At 41.0% G+C, this 17,444-nt stretch overlaps 1 protein-coding gene across 1 annotated transcript in view; it reads right to left on the bottom strand.

The window, feature by feature from the left end:
- The window catches only part of LOC142933482 (unconventional myosin-IXAa-like), a 50,414-nt gene extending 34,744 nt beyond the window's left edge, over window positions 1-15,670 (bottom strand). The window contains exons 1-10 of the mRNA XM_076077600.1: window positions 15,542-15,670; window positions 14,053-14,147; window positions 13,900-13,962; window positions 12,132-12,231; window positions 9,901-9,954; window positions 7,162-7,259; window positions 6,933-7,059; window positions 5,876-5,965; window positions 3,177-3,293; window positions 2,859-2,993 (exon numbers count right to left, since the gene is read on the bottom strand). Coding sequence (XP_075933715.1) covers window positions 2,859-2,993; window positions 3,177-3,293; window positions 5,876-5,965; window positions 6,933-7,059; window positions 7,162-7,259; window positions 9,901-9,954; window positions 12,132-12,231; window positions 13,900-13,962; window positions 14,053-14,147; window positions 15,542-15,670 — 1,008 coding nt within the window. The remainder of the gene's footprint in view (window positions 1-2,858; window positions 2,994-3,176; window positions 3,294-5,875; window positions 5,966-6,932; window positions 7,060-7,161; window positions 7,260-9,900; window positions 9,955-12,131; window positions 12,232-13,899; window positions 13,963-14,052; window positions 14,148-15,541) is intronic.
- Between the last annotated feature and the right edge of the window lie 1,774 nt (window positions 15,671-17,444).

Genomic DNA, 17,444 nt, shown 5'->3' with positions numbered 1-17,444 from the left:
ATATTCTGCTTTTTACTCCACTACATTTATTTGATACTTTCACACGGTTACTTTGTACATAATTGATTTGCTTATATAATATGATGCAGTACTTTGCTACTAATAGACCCAGTAATACACAAAGTATCTAGAATTGGCTCTACATTGATAAACTACAACATTAAAAGGCTCTTATGTTTATTTGTTAGTGATAAAAACAGAATAATATAATATTCTATAATAATACTGTGAAAAGAGCCAGTCTGCAAATGAGTACTTTAACTTTTGATCATTTAAGTACATTTAGCTGAAAATACTTTCGTACTTTCAGTTGATAACATTTTGAATTCAGGACTTTTACTTGTGATGGATTATTTTGAAACGATATTATATCTACAGTTACTTAAGTAAAAAATCCAATTACTTATTCTACCGCTGAAAACCAAAAATCCTAAGAATGGTTCTTTTTTTAAAAACTTTTATTGAGAAAACAGACGCAGTCCTTTACTCACTGTTTAATATGCTGCTGTCTTAAATGCCTTTTTAGAGAAACAGGTTAAAAAAGGGAATAAAATAAGGTACAAACAAAGGTAAGCGAGTCATTTTTTAACTGCTTTCTGTTGTTCAGTGTCGTCTGTTGACTTTTAGTTTAATGTCTGGCTGCAAACCCAATTTCCTCCTGGAGAACAACAAAGTCAAAGCTGAAGATCAGGTCCGTCTTTTCATCCCGTCACAATATCAACCTGAGTAACTTACTAATGGCAGGTTTTTACTTGTGTGCATTTTAATAACACCCGAGACACACACACAGTCTGGAAACTATAAACGCAACACCTGTGCAGTATAATCCAATACAACGGCTCTGGAATAAACGTTTGTGAGCCTCATAACATTCAATTTGTGTGTCAGATGGGTGCTGACTCAAGTCTTCGGTAATCACTAAGCTGTGGTTTGTGGGGGTGTTGTTTTGGATTGCATTATATTACACAGGATACAGTATCCGCCCCCCCCCCCGACATGCCTTTAAATCATCTAACAACCGCTGTGATTCACTCTTATTTTGACTCAACAATAGCTCGTCTCCTAAATGAGCCGAGTCAGCATCTGCACCACCGCTCTGCAGGTTGTCTTCCTATTTTGTTCACAGTTGGTGCTAATAGTGTGTTATCAATTTATCCCTATAATCACGTTATTATTGCTAAGTCATGCCATGCCTCTGTCTGTAGCAACTAACTGAAGTTATCTCATGATTATACTGTAGAATTATAGTATAAATATTATCATACTAACAATCTATTCCTCCATTTAATGTCTTTCAACAATGTGATTACTGGCGGAGAGGTCGTTTGAAGAGGTTGGAAAATAGACCAAAATAAGAAAATAAGTACCATTCCCCCTAAACGTGACCACCGCTGTGCCCTGAAGCAAACCATTCAGCCCCTCACTGCTTCCAACAGAGTGACTTACTGGTCGACAGATGAATGGAAATATACGTATGTAACTGTAGACGAGGGTGTGAAGCTGGCTTCAGCGGAAATATGAAGCATGACAGCTCTTGGTCCACTTATCCTGGTTGAATCATTTTCAGAGGCTTTCGGGCTGCCTCAGTGGTGCACATCGGTTTTTCCACACACAACTAATGCTTTACAGTAACGTCTGTAGACCATTGGGAATTCATGAGCTCTCCAGAGCTTTCCTCTGATCAAGTCTTTAGTGTTAAATGTTATCAATCCACCAAACCACGTTCATTTTGTTAACAGATTCGAGAGATTGTAGCAAAAATGTTGATTTTATTCTCTCTTATAAAATCCAGGATGTCTGATAGAAAACGTGAATGTAGTGGCAGTTTGATCCATGGAAAAGATTAGAAATCAATAGCAGAACACATTCACTGTTCACGTGCAGAGTTACTGGGTGTTCGTGGGGGTCAATATATTGAAAAATTAGGAAGCGGGTGGACATAAACTGGAAATACGTCAGCTCAAAGTGCTCACACAGACAGTGTATGGGAGCCTACGAGATACAATATGGACAAGCAGACATACTCAAAGTACAGTAAGGTTGCACTAATCCAGGAGAAGAAGTAAAGAACGGTCACTTCTGGTGTTTTCTTCATTTTCCAGGTGAAAAATAAAAACACTGCAAGGAACCACTCTATGACACTATCAATTGTTCCTCGGTTCATTCTGTCCTATTCGGCATTCATTTCAAAACAAGATTTTCTTGTTTGTTGAGAAAGTCCAGTAATTCTGTGAAAGATCTAAGATATTCTCTGGGACACGATCCTAAACTACGACGTCACCTTCAACTTCCTCCTCTTGGCTTGAGTGCATTTTTTTAAAGGCCACATCTTTATGACACGAGGGCAAGACAGGATTTGTGAACAACTGCCTTTGTACGAAACCGGAAAGACTTGAGGACACTCATGTGATATTCAGGAACAGCCCGTCCAACATGTCAGGGCAGGTCCGCTGATTCAGTCGGTCTCAAGGTAAACACAATGTTTAACTTATATGCAAATCTTACAGATCATGACTTTGAAAAAGCCTTTTGAAGAGAATCCGCTCACTTAAGAGAACATACATCCTCAGTGTTAACAGGGAGGGAGAGTTGTGTCGACTGTCAGCAGCCCTGTTGCATAATCTGATGAAGAATTCCTGCATTGTTTCAGTGTCATTGTAATGTAAGTGCTCTGCGTGGCGTGATACGCATGAGGAGTTTCCTTGGAAATGGTCACAGCCAAAGAACTTGGGCTGATCTACGATATCTTAAATCAACAGTAGCTCAGCGGTTCAGCTCCCAGTCAGAGCCTTAAACCGGAATCCAGCTCCGACGATTTATCGGCCCTGAGACGGAAGGATGTTTAAGAGATGTCTTACTTGTTCGTGCTTGAAGATGTGCTGGTTGAAGTAGTGCTGGAGACGCTCGTTGGCGAAGTTGATGCAGAACTGCTCGAAGCTGTTGTTCTCGTAATCCTCAAACCCAAAAATGTCGAGCACTCCGATGGACAAGATCTGAGGCAGACGAACAAATGAAAACATGAGAAAAATACATTTTTCATACAAAAAGTTACGGTGACGGTTTTTAAACCTGAATTTCATATGTAGTACGTGAATCAATTTAAGTGACAGTTATTATTCTGAGATTTTCTTATTCAGGCGGCGAATGTAAAAGTCGGTGTGTTTGTGTCGTCCCACCTTGGTGGTCTCCTCCAGGTCCTTGATGTTGAGCAGAGCGTGGTTGATCCTGAAGACGATCCAGTCAAACAGAGCACTGTAGAGGGACTTCGCCATGGAGTCTCGCACCGTACCAGCCTGCATGTCAAACACATGAAGCACATCTTTAATGTCGCTCCCAATCCTAATATCTCAGCTGACAACATTTGTTTAAAGGGGAACACCAGCTAAATCAAGAATTAAAATATGTTATTTCGATGTATTACAAATATTATATGTGTCCGTCAAGAAATAGTGCAACCATAAAACCATAATACGCTAACCGGCTGCTAGCTCTCGCATCAAATTGACTGTACACACATGAAAGTTGTACCGATCTTGTTATCTAACTGTCAGCAAGAAAACAAATGGGCGTTATTCCCCTAAATGTCCAAGTGAAGTTTATGATGCTTATTAGTGCAGAGCCAGAGGTTTGACATCATTCCCGAGTCATCTCAATGCTCCACACATCTGTAGTACACATTAGAGCTCGGCCTTGTGACGCTGCACTTTTGTACAGGCCCAGGATACAGAAAAAAACAAGCGACTGGAGGCATTTAAATATTGAAAGTATAATGGTTTCATATTAATGTCAAAGTGTCTCAGACAACACTGGCTCAGTTATTTAAAAAGAAGTCAAGATGTGCAGACGGTTGTATTTCTCCTTTATATCCAAACATATATAGTTTGAGTGTAAATCACATTCTCACTGAACTGTCAGCCGCCACTGCACTCAGAGCTCTAACTGGAAAAATGTATAACAGCCCTAAAAAAGGTAAAAATTTCATAAACAGGAGAAACCAGACAACTCTACCCGTCTCCAGCGTTCATTCTCTACTGAAACTTTGGTACAGACAAGCTGGCAGACGGCACTGCATCACAGCCGGAGGTCTCTGTGCCGTTACTAATGTCCTTACCACATCAGGTTGACTCGCCAAACCCATCGAGTGTGGCACAGACACTGTGATCTGTCAAGCACCGTTGGACGAGGCTGCAGAATGTTAAACTTTCAGTCATGCCCTAATGGAAATATTATCTTTCATAGGCTAAACATAGACTGTATATACTAACAGCTCTCCTGCTGGGAAGAGCAGCACGATATTCAGATGACAAACATTAAATATATAGCAGATAAAGAAGAAGATATAGAAATTATAGTGTGTTCATTTTTATAAGCAGGGAGATTACGTGACAGAAGCTTCCTTGTCAAATTATTGGGAAAAAATGTTCTAATTCCCGTATCCGCTGGAAAGATTTGACCTGGCTGCAGCAAAAGTGAGCCGTAGTGTTCAGAAACCAAACAAACCATGAAGTGGCTTCTCAAAGTTGAAATCCCATTCTTTCTAAATAATTAACAGGGATATTTTTAGCTAACCCCAAAAGCAAATATGCCTTCCACGAGTCGGGACAGATATTTTTTTGAACCTCATACGTACTGCAGTCTAATGACCCGCGAGCTTTTCATTATTTGGAGGAAGTTGGACTAAAAGTGCTCAGACAGAAACAGCCTCATAACTCTGACCAAATAGAGAAAACTCATCACACAGATGCTCCGATTCCTTTGAGGTTCTTTGAGTGTATGATTTCAGTTAACAGGCAATGAGATTGTTGTGACTGTTGGAGCAATATTTACACAGAGACCACCCAGTGAGCTTCCAAAACAATCACTGTTTGTTCATTTGAAATGCCTCCTAAATATCCAACAGGCCGTTACGAGGTTGTACGTGTAACACGGCGACATCTTTTGGGAGAGTTTGTGGTGAAATGCTGCTGAAATCTGGGTAACTATTGCGAGTGATTTACCCTGGAAAATACAAAAATGTTTTAACAGTATTCACTGTATGTGTGCGGGAAATATTTAACATTTAGCATCACTGAAATATGAAACATATAAGGCATCATGAGAACTTTAAAAGTTAACTACATCTGTGTGCATGTGTAAAAACATCTCCGTTCAAACTGACTGGCGTGTTCCAGTGTGTATCCATGTTGTTCTCCTCTCCCCTCTCAGATGGCTCTCATCTGCAGACCGTGACGCGTGTTTGTTTTCAAAGAAACCCGTAGAGGGACTTGAAATGCCTTCCCCCATCTCTCTAAACACACTGAAGGACTCCGTGCATGTGTGTGTTTGTCAGTGTGTGCTGCAGTAAGTGCGTGTACATGTGTGTTCATGCGTGGCCACAGGCAGGAGGAGATCCGGTCCTGGTGCACGCTGTCCTGTAAACACGGCCGGGTCAGACTGAAGAGACGAGGCTGCGGCGCCGTTATTGAGTTGGCAAAATGCCTTTAGTCGCTTTACCGAGTGTGATGCTTTATTTAAACTATTTAAAAAAAATGCTCAGTTACACTCCTGGATCTTTAGGTCTAATTCAATACTGCAGTATACAATATGCACCACACACTAATCACTAATCAGAGTTTACTGTGAACCGTGTTATACTAACAGGAAGTGATACAATACTCCATTGGCTGTCAGAAAGTAAAGTATTACCACGGTTAACTTTACCTGGTCTACTTCTACTTAAGTAGCACACTTGTTGTTTTTATCACCTGTAAAGTCTCTCCCTGTCTGGGACATTTAAATGCTGCTGCTTTTCTGCATCCTGCATGCCTAATTTCACCAAGCTTAATACGTGCTTTGATATTTAATGCTAGCACAGCTACGGGAAGGAGAGTCTCACCTCGGAAAGTTTGTAAGGAACGATCAGCTTCTCTCCGACGGTGATCGTCTTCCGCGTTGTCAGAGCTTCAAACAGCATCTCTTCTTTGACCTGTCGACCATGACAGCGAGAGAGAAAGTGAAGGGAGTTTAATCTGATGACAAACCCTTCATTTAATTCAACGTATTTGTGTGTACACTTGTATCCAAAGTATTTGCAACAGTGTGTGCTGTGACCACAGAATCCTGGATCATCGTGGAGTTTTGATATCCGACACTTTTCATTCAGGTTGCCTTTTTATCTTTGACAGTGTTTTAAGTAATCGTGTGCAGGTTGACAGCTTGAAGAAGTGCTTTTACAAATCTACAGCAGCAACAAAAAAACTGTCTCTTCATAAGTTAACACAAGTAAAGGTGAAACATGGCAGTTCTGCACAGGCTTGTAATAAGGAAGGTGAATACGACTATAATCTACTAAATTGGCAAATGATGTAAAGGAGGATATCAAACTGTCACTTGTGTTAACATTAAGGCCTCGTGTGTATTTTTATTTATTAAGTACTTCAGGCTCCAAATCAAGTTTAAGTCAAACTTTATCTTGAGAGTAACATGATGACACAAAGATGACACAGTACGTGACTTTATGGATTTCAATGGTAGACTGTGAGACGAAGCTCAGTCACTTTGTCTTGTATGTGTGCGAGCGCCACAGAGGTGACAGTGGTCTGTTAAAGAGCACATTAAAATGACAGATAGATTCCCAGGGTACAAGTAAATGCTCGCGGGAAAGTCTTGTCGCACTTCATGTCCCTGAACTTGATTAATCAACAAATATAATAATATTTATGGATAACTAAAAAAGCATTTTACTCTATTCAGTCTTTTACATCAGGCACCCATATTTAAACCAGAGTGACTGTTTTATTTCATCTTAATTTATGTCATATTCTGTTGTTTGACAATACAAACAGAAAAGAAACAGTCAGAGCAGGAATATCATGTATCATTTGACACCACCTATTTTTTTGTATTGATATAAACACACATTTAGAGTATATGAAGCATTATTTTCGCCGTACCTCCAGCAGTTCGGAGACGACAGGCAGCATCTCGGGGTTACAGATGTCGATGGAGTCGTCCCTGTAGGTCTTCTTCTTGTAGCGGATGTTGCCCAGGTGAAGGATGGCCGACAGCAGGCAGAAGATCCTAAACAACAGTTCGGGAAACGTTCAACTTGTGAAAAAATCCTTACAGATGAGGTGGATCACTTATTGCGGTCTTGTGTGTGTGTGTGTGTGTGTCACTCACTTTTTGCGCGTGGAAGGAAGAAAGCCCACCATCTCCATGGCCAGCTGAAGCCTCTCGAAGTCATGCTTCAGGTCTTCTCCTTCGACTGTGAAGCAGTCCTGCAGAAAAGGGAAAAGAAGCAGCAACCAGGTGTCATCAGGTTCACAGGAGCTGTTACGACACGGCCGCCTGAAAGCCAAAAGAGCTAATAAAGGACTTTACTAAAGACTGTTGACATACACAGTGCCCAAACACTGTGTCCAACAAAAGGTGCCTAAAATAGTTATTTAGTTTACTTGGCAGCCGACACAAATAAAAAGCAGCAGAGTGGCCTGAAGCAGACGGAATGAATGACTCATGCTAAAATAAGCTATTATGAAGAAGCTCGGGGGTCAAACCCTCCAGTCTGGTGTTGCAGAGCGCGTGCACGTTCGGCTCATGTCGTGGAAAATCCCTTTAAACCAATCCACAGAATATTGGCGAGCTGGTAAAAAAGGAGCTGAGAAGAGGAGCGGTTTACGGGTGTTCCTGTGTTTGAGTGATGGACGACGGGCCGAACGAGCAGAGAGGAGACACAGCGGGAGTTTGTTCCTCTCAGGAAGGCGCTTACATGCACAAGTTCTTACAAAGCACATGTAATACATGTGAAGTGCAGATCTCACTGACAAGACGTGAATAATACAGTGACTACAATTAAAATACTTTGTATGAAATACTGCAGCTGGAATATTATTTAACAAGCAAACGCACATGAGCAGGAGTAAACTCGTGGATAAATCTGGATCTGGATTAGTTGTTTATGACAAGAGGAAGAGCTGCAGACCAGGACCACATGCTTTGATGCAACTACGTCGTTCACTGCATATACACCCAGCGTAATGCGAGCTCTGCTCTTTGCTTTATGGGCCCATTCCACTACGGCTGCCATAATTATCACATACCGAGGCCTCAGAAAGACAAACACTCCAAACACAGGACTCACACTTACACCGACGTGCCTCCGGCTTGCCGCCCTCGCTCTCTGCTTTCATGGCAGAAACTTACACTCACCTGTTAGTGACTCTGGTGTTACGATTCTAGAGCAGGAAAATCTACATCTATGTAAAAAGGTGTTTGTTGACCCCAGATGATGTAAATGTTTTGTAAATTAAACAAAACATTACAAAATCACCATATTCATTCAAATTCATCAATATATATCCTTTGTCGACATATATTAATATAATTACTTTCCTTGATGTTTTGGTAAAAAAAAAGGTGAAATTCATAAAGTTAACTGGAATATATGTTAATTCCTTCTTATATCGTTCCTCATGTGGACCGTGACTGCAGGGCTTATCCCACTGCTCACAGCATATTTATAGTAATTTATATTCAGAAATTCTGAACTTAAAGAAACTACTATCATGTATATTCACAAATACAATTACCTTACTGAGATAGAAGGAGTGGAAAATTAATGGATTAATCAAATGTACCTCAAGAATAAAAGAGCACAGTTACATGAGTTAATAAACAGAAACATTAACGACCACCACAAATCACAACACAAATAACAACACAAATAACAAAAGACTTTTCTGATCATTGACATCATTCAATCAAAGTATTTCTGCTGCAGGGTGTGATTTGAATCTGATCCAGTGATTGAGAGGTGAAGGTGTGTCTTTGGGCAAATGACCTGAGGCAACAGAGGAATGAGCGTGTAAATACACTGCAGCTCAGCCACTAACTGGTGAACAATGGCACCAGGCTGTGACTAAACCTCAGCCCATTACTCAAACACTTACACAGGTCTTATGGCTGCAAACAAATGATGTTCTATTCAGGGAACTTATAGTAGAGGTACTGTACTTTGAGACCTTATGAACCAAGTCAAGTCTCAAGTCTTTAGAGAGCAAGTCCAAGTCTTAAGAGGGTTAGTCCAAGTCCTAAGAGCAAGTCCAAGTCAAGTTTCAGCTCCATAAGGGGTTTGTCAATTTTTTTAGAGGGCAAATCCAAATTAAGTCTCAGGTCTTTAGAGGGTTAGTGTAAGTCTTTGGATGGCGCAAGTCCGAGTTAAGTCCCAAGTCCTGAGAGGGAAAGTGTGAGTCTAGTCTCAAGTCTTAATTGGGAAAGTTCAAGTCTTTGGGTGGTAAATCTGAGTCAAGTCTTTAGAGGACAAGACCATTTCTTTAGAAGGTAAGTCCAAGTCTTTGGAAGGCAAGTCCAAGTCAAGTCTCCAGTCCTTGGAAGGCAAGTCTGAGTCTAGTCTCAGGTCTTTAGAGAGTCACAACTTTAATTTTGCCTCTGTGTAAATTCTTAGTTTGATTTTTATATTCTTGATAAATGTCAAAGACTTGAAATACTTTGAACTCAATGTTACCCACATTTGTTTGTGTAACATAGTTAGGACTTCATTGTCATCATGGAGGATTTCACTATCACTACTAGAAAACACTGCACAGTCAATGATCAAAGAAGTCACACAGGTTACAGCAACAAAGGCATCTACAGTGGCCAGGATATGACTAGACATACCAACATAACTCAGGGAGGAAAAGCAAAAACAAACAATGCGGAAATAAACACCGAACCAAACCAGCAAATATCCACAAAGCAACAAAATGAGCAGGAGGGGGAGGGAGGAGGGAGGAGGGAGGGGGGTGTGCAACTTGTGCAGGGAAAGTGTGGCTCGAGCTGCAAGTGCTCAGGTGACAAAAAAAACAAAACTACTTGTTGAGGTTTCTCCAACACGTACAGACACACACAGATACTGACCCCTTCACTCTCACAGTAACTGTCCCAGTGCAGTTGGTTGGTTGACTTTGTCATCTGGAAATGTTAAGGCAGAGTTTACAGGAGGGCGAGGTGAAGGTTAGACAGCAGCATTCAAATGAAGTCACATACTGCACAATTAAACAGATGTATATGCAACTAACAGCAATGGAAGGGACGTGCTGTTAAGATGCAAGCAACGGCTGAGCTTCACAGCTCTATTCATTAAAATACAGACAAATATCAAGTAAACAGTCCGACGTAAGTCAAAGCACAAGGACACTGAGGAAGAGAGATGTATGCACACGAATCATGTTCACAGAGACTAAACAAGCACATGTCATTGAACACATCGAGTCATTAAAGCAGGATGAGGAGGAGGAATGAAAGCGGCAGATTTGTAACACGCATGGACATTAAGGATCCAGAATGAATGATTGGCTTTGCTTTACTTTAAATCACAGCTGACTGTATTTTTGAGCAATAGTGTTTATGATTGATTTCCTACCTTCAAGGGTAAACTTGCACATTAAACTTACATGCGATATGAAATCTACCACAGTGTACAACCTCCATTTTAGGTTAAAGTAACTATTGCATTACATGATGTTCCAGTTTGTAAGCAGGAACTGTTTTGAAATTCTTTTCCAGGTCTGTTCGGAAAGCCAGCACCATCTGGGATTTCAGAATCTGCCGTTGAAAGCGACACTAATTACCAGATAAACATGAATGCCTTTCTGGCACGTCTTTTTAGCGTCCTATCTATTCAATGAAAAACATTTTAGCAGCCTGCCAGGGTGTCCTTGAATGCACCATCTTCTAGAATTTTTCTTACAGACGTTAATGTAACTTTGGAAAAGAAAAATAAAGAAATTCTTCGCTGCAATTGATTGATTTCATATTTTAAGCATCTAAAGAAAGTCTCTCCAAAATAATTTTCATTTACAATTTAAATTAATCAGATCCAATTGTTGCCACAAAATGAGGAAATCAATCTAAAAACCTACGGCTTGCTTTGGACATTGGCCAGTTAAATGTACATTTGTGGTTAATTGGCCGATTAACAGATGCAAACCCACGAGGTGTGATCTTATGAAGGAAAATACAGAAATAGTTACAATTAAGGGCCAAGGTGTGAAAAATGAATAACTGGGGGGGAAACAGCCATAACTTGTGTTTACGTAGACTGTAAACAAGTTGTGTTGATTGTGTGCACAGGAGAGGTTGTGAAATCCATGCAAGAGGTCCAACCGGCACGAGAGTTTGGTTTTCTTTATGTAAACTCAGAATACACAGAATGAGAAAGAGGAAGAGAGACACAAGAGACGGGTAGAATAAGAACAGAGTGCAAGAATGGGTGCGTGTTTTTATGTATGCATGTGTGTTTGTGTGTTTGCATGTGCGCGTCAGTGGCCGGGAGGAATGGAAGGAATTCCCTGCTCTCTTCTGCGTAGGAGTAAAGGATTTAGGAGGGGAGCAGGTCCATGGTTGTCACGGTGTGACTGTCAAAGCTCGGAGGGAACAGACGCAACAAGTTTTACACAACATCCACATTCCATACATGTAATGTGTGTGTTTGTTTGCTTATCGTGGCTTTGTTTTATGGTTATGTGAAACCTGTTTTCGCTGTGTGTAACACAAGCAACGAAGACAAGGGACGGATGCTGTTTGTTTCTTTTGTCTTTGTTTGTGTTTGTCGGTGATGGTGTACGGATGACGATGTGTGAGTGCATGTGTCAAAATGTAAATGGAGACCAAAGTGTGTGCAAAACAAAGACGCATGTGAGTTACAGTTACACCCACAAAACACGAATGAATACACAATCTACTAAACTCAAACACACAGACAGGTTTGAAATAAAACGTGTCTCCAGAGATTAGTCAGCTACATGTTTTGTTCATATGTGTGACAGAGAGAGAGGGACTATGTAATCTGTGTTGAAAGCAACCAACAGAGGAATGTGTTTCCTTTGTGTCCTGATTTCTCTCTTTTATCCTGTTTGCAGAGACACAGAGGTAAATGTGCTGGGGTCTAACGACTGTTCGATGACACTAATACAGACACACACAACTCTGACAATGTATTAACACTATGACAAAAGCATAAGACAACGCAAAACTCATAAAGACACAAAAAACGCAAATTCACAGTAAGTATAAAACAAAACCAGGACAGATTAGTTGTTAATCTCATTTTTTTTTTAAATAAAGTTTATTGTGTTGTGAGGACCCACCTGACTGAGGTAATGGTATTCTTCAGGCTTCATGAGGTGGAAGGCCTCCCTCTCTTCTTCACTCGCTCCTGCCAGCAGGTAGTAAAACACGTGGTAGTTTCTAAAAACAAAAACATTTCCACTTACGGTTAGTTACTGTAAAATTAAACTGATTACAAATATAATCTTCACTGTTCACTAATCAAAATGTGTGTTTTTGCCTGAGAACATCATGTTAATATGGGGACGAAAAATATTTTCTTCATGAAATGGTTAATTAGCTCATGTTTTCCAAAAGTAGAAACACATTAACACTATATGTTCAAATATACACATAATACAAAACCAAAGTGCAATTGGAGAAACAACTTTGGTATTCTTAGATTCTTACTACTACGAATGATGTTGTTACCTAATGATAAAATAAATGGGGTTATTCTCTGTACAATGGTCATTTTAGCACGCCTTCAGATTCACATTTTAGTTTCCCAACGTCAGCATGTGAATAAGCCACCATGCTAACTACCAAAATGTTAGTTAACAGGACATTAATCCAGGCTGCCAAGTGTTTCATTTAGTTTGGAGTGAGACTGTTTAGTTGAAGTTGGTGCATTTTACGAGTTGGCCCTCTGTGACATTACCCACCGCAGGGGTCGAGGGTCATCACTCCTCAATCCTCGGGAATTTTGTTTCAAAAGTTCAGCAGCCAAATTCACAGTTTTAAATCACTTATAAATGACAAGCCAAGTCAATAATCACGGTCAATGATAAATTGGTGGATGATCATTCTGAGGTCAGTTAAAAAATGATGCCCTGAATTTGCCCTGGATTATTGAAATGACACATGCCGTTATAGCTGCATGGATAACAATGAACTTGTAAACGTGAATTAATGTCAGAAGGGCAATGTAAGCATGTTAGCATGCAATGCTCGTATCAACTTCAACGAGAAAGACAACACCGACAATGGAAATAGTGTCTTTCATTTTAGGGGTAACCTCTAATTAACCGATATGTTTGTGGCACTCAGTAAAACTTCAACGTGTTGCACCGTTATTGAATGCACTTCAACCACGAAGCTAACGCGGCTTAAACAAAAACAAAAACCTGGAAAAAGAATCATGAAAGCTCAGTTTGTTTGTGTGTAGGACTGCGACTGTGTGCGTTTGTGTGCACCTAGCTGCAGCGTAAAGGTTAAAGGGCAAAAGTGTGCAGCAGCTGTGCGACCAGGGTCCACTTGGAGTACACACACACACACACACACACAAACAAGCTATTATGGTCCTGGAGTCAGCAATCCATCTCAATAAGAGGTGGCTAATGCCGGGGGCCCACTGTGAGCCCCCCATGGTGAGGTTAACCCTCACCAAACTGTCTAGCCGGTCCAACACATTAGTGTCAGCTCCACTTACAGCTCAACTCACTTCATGAATCACACTTCGGTAAACTCAAACAACAGGCTTTCTGATTTACATGCACTCTAACCTTTATTTTGTTGCCAAAATTCAAACTGCATTTATGTCATACTTGCTGCTAGCATTACTTTCTTTCAGCAAAGTGCAATTCAAATGTCTCGTGAGATTGATTCAAAATTCAGGTTTGTGCAAAAAATTCCCAAACTAGTTTTGACATACTAAACATTAAACATAACTCATATTAACTTTAGTATTAATATATTGCATTGCTCAGAAGTGAAGTTGCCTCGACTGTAAGCGTCACTCCCTGCTTAACAAACCACACGTACTTCAGTTTTTGATTTCTATGATTATGCTCGGCTTGAAGTGCTCACCGCTCATTGTGCTCCTGATACACCAGCCTCGACTTCTCCAGCAGGTATTTCTCCACATATGCTCTAAAAAACAGGTCACACAATAAAATTGTTAACTTCAAAACATTATTTTTTGTTTAGGAAAATGAAAAGCATTGGTCTCTGGTTCCTTACCCTCTCACAGTTCCGCTCTCCTGGTAGTTCACCTGAATGAACTTGCCAAAGCGACTCGAGTTGTTATTGTGGGCTGTCTTTGCGTTCCCAAATGCCTGAAGGGGAAAGAGATGAAAACGTGATGAGACAAATACAAATAAATAGGAATAGGCCACATATTCCATATCATACACACATAACAGAGGTTTGAGGTAAAGTTCCGAGTCGGCTTTAGGTGTGGATAGTTTGTTTGTGGGTCAAGCACACAGACTTTAGCCTCGTGCCAAACATTGTCTTGAAACACGGTCAGCCTGGACCGCGCGGAGCGAGCTTTTCCTCTTGCACAGTTTCAAACAGCGTCAGTTCGAGACAGATGATTAATAACATGGTTTTAGGATCAATTCAAGTCAGAGTCAGACAAATTGCCAGAGTGGGGATGAAGGAGCTGGGGCCTGATGGAAAATAAAAAAAGCTCCTCAGTGAGTAATGGGATCCATGTGGCCGAGTGGAACATGTGTAGTGGTTGTGCTTTAATAAGACGCTCCAGTATTTCCCCTCGTAGCTCTGTTTATGTTGTATGGCTGCCTGGAGGGGAAGTCGTTTTTCGCCCTATATAAACCCTGCAGTTATTTGTAGCTCCGCCACAAGTAAACAAATTCCTCAGTGAATCACTTAGAGCTGCCCCGAGCCCTGCGTCTGAGGAATGGGAAAACACCCCTCTCTGATCCCACCCTTCACCGACGATTGCAGCCGAGATTGAGTTCAACCATCGCTGAATTTCACTTGAATTTCAAAAACTTCATGTCGTTTTGTTTCTGAGAGGGCCATGATTAGCGAGTACATTACTGCAATGGAACACAGAAGAAACAACGCGAATGCATTTCTCTTATTCAGCTGCAAACGGCAGGCCATAGCATCACACGTGAAAGCTATGCAAGTCAATGCTTATTTATCCATTTAACCAGATAAAAATCCATTTGGTTGACCATCCAACCAGATGTAACAATGTGCAGTGATGAAAAGCAAAGCTGCAACCCCATAGTGTTTCTTTTTTTCTTTTCAAATGAGTCGATGACAGTTGACTCACGGTCTGCAATGCCTTTAAGTTGCAACATACAATGGTAGCGTACAAGGTTAGATAATCCTTTGCCATATTTAAACAACCTATGTATTTATAATGCAGCACTATAGGGAAAGTCTATGGGTAAAGATCATCAAACCTTTTAAGTCCCAGTGAAACAGAAGTTAGAGCGTCTTTAGCTTCTATTATGATTTAAAATGTTTGATGACTCATGCTGCACTAAGGGGCGTTTACAAAATAACTTTGGCCGTGTAGCTAGCCACACCAGTCATATAAAACCACACTTAACAGCTTGTGGGTCGTAGTAGTTAACAGAGCAATATGGAGAGATAAAAAGAGAGGAGTGCGTTTGGATACAAGTGGCATTCATTTCCAAAACAATGCGGCTGAAGTCTAATTCATTCAAGGGAAACGTTGCAGATTTTTGACCGGCTCTGTGTTACTGCGGTAGAACATGCAGCTGAACGACCTCCGGATGAGAGTTTTACTGGCGGTCGACCAAGCGGAGAGCTGGGGCTCTGGCTGCATGAGTGGAGGCCAGGCGCCGTTCATCTGCATGTACTAGCCACGCTGCATTGACAATGAGCCGGTTGAAAACCTGCAAAGTTTCCCTCCTCCTCCTCCTCCTCATCATCAATCCACTGTGAAATACATCACAGTACACAAGCTAAAGACGCTCCAATGTCCGTTTCACTGATTTAAGATGCTTTTGGGTATCAGGACAAAGGACTCTTTGGCCTCTCTCTACTACAGGCAGAGCCTGACTCAAACTCGGCTTTCATTTATGACTCACTGAGCTGAACAAATCATTAAAATGGGCCGACGCTGTGGAAAGACCGATTCCACACTGCCGTCTGGACAAGGAAAGAGCACCAAAGGTCAAACTGCAGAACAGTGACGGTATCATTTCACATCCAGAAATGTGGGTTTAAAATGCGATGCCTGATGCAGTCGATATTTCCAGAGGAGCTGGTGGTCTGTTCACCGCTCCACCAGTCTATGAACTGGCTGACCTGTCTGGTTCAGGAACTACAGGTCAGACGAGGACAGACTGTCAGCGTCCCTAAGAACTTCCTGATTGGACAGCCAATAAAAAGCAGCCACTCACAACACTAACCGCTCGCAGTCGTGTTGAGGAACTCGGGTCAGACGAGTCAGATATTAGACCTTCAGTGTTTGCTTGACATTTAACACTTTGTGTTGGGCCAGCAGGAAGCAGGATGTGGAAAAACTAAAATACTGATTTATGTTGAGGCACCGTGTATTCGTCCACCTGGTCTGTGTAAAAAAGACCGACAGTAGACACATTTACAGCAGACAGTTCGCATTCTTTCTAAACTTTGGCAAGCTCCATATCAACGGCAATGAAAATCAACAGAAAGATATGTCAAAACTGACCTCTGGAGGGGATGGAGTTTCTTACCTACACGCAAGAAAACATGAATGCACATGCAAAATAAACTGCCATCATTAGGTCAGTGAACTAGTTAGTCACTGCCACGATCAGTAAGATAATTCCATCATTTCAAATTCTAAGAATATGAGGCTTCCATTAGAAAAAAAAAATAAGATTTTACTACACCTACACAAACAACCCACAACAATGCAAATGTGCTCTGGCACCGTCTCCTACGGCAGTTGTCAAAAGTTATTCTGGTAATTCTAAGTCACTAACTCGAGCTCAAGTAACCAGTGCAGGTTGAGGTGAAGTGATTTCTAACATACAACAGCAGATTATTTTCCCCCCTCGAATGATGACAAAGACTGAAAGCGACACCAGAACTAAAAGGGTTCGTACAGACAGTGATTCTCACCACTTCAGTCACTCCAGCAGGTCAACAACATTATTCTTGGCTTCAGACCACAGACCAATGACAGACTTGAGATGGTGCCAGTGTGTTCTGGGTGTAATGTGTCCACAGGCTCGGTCAGAGTCGTTGGGAGGAAGCACGGACTGAGAGGATGCCACAAGGCCGATGTGATGTTTTCATAAGTCTGTCGATCCTCGTTTCTACAACTGTTCAGCTGTGTTGAATACTGTGGTCACTGTGAGAAAAACCTTTTAATTAAATGTCTTTCAGTTGCAGCTTTCAAACTCAATCAACTTTCTTCAGTCGGGGTAGTGACTAATCCCAATCAAGATCCAGCTCTTTCGTTACAATTTTAAATCCGTTCAGAGCGGTTGTTCGCTGTTTGTTTATTTATTTATTCTACCAAGTCATAATTTCTATTTCTGAACGATTGCTTTGGAAGAAGGCTTATAAAATTGTGCTCTTGCATATTTTGTGACGACACAGAAGAAGAAAGATATTTCATTAGGACTTGATCCTTT

This window comes from Anarhichas minor, unplaced genomic scaffold (assembly GCF_050575085.1).
Source record: "Anarhichas minor isolate MPS153535 unplaced genomic scaffold, ASM5057508v1 ptg000062l, whole genome shotgun sequence".
In the NCBI taxonomy this organism is placed as follows: Eukaryota; Metazoa; Chordata; class Actinopteri; order Perciformes; family Anarhichadidae; genus Anarhichas; species Anarhichas minor.
The sequence above is the reverse complement of the archived record's forward strand: the minus strand, read 5'-3'. Positions and strand labels throughout refer to the sequence as shown.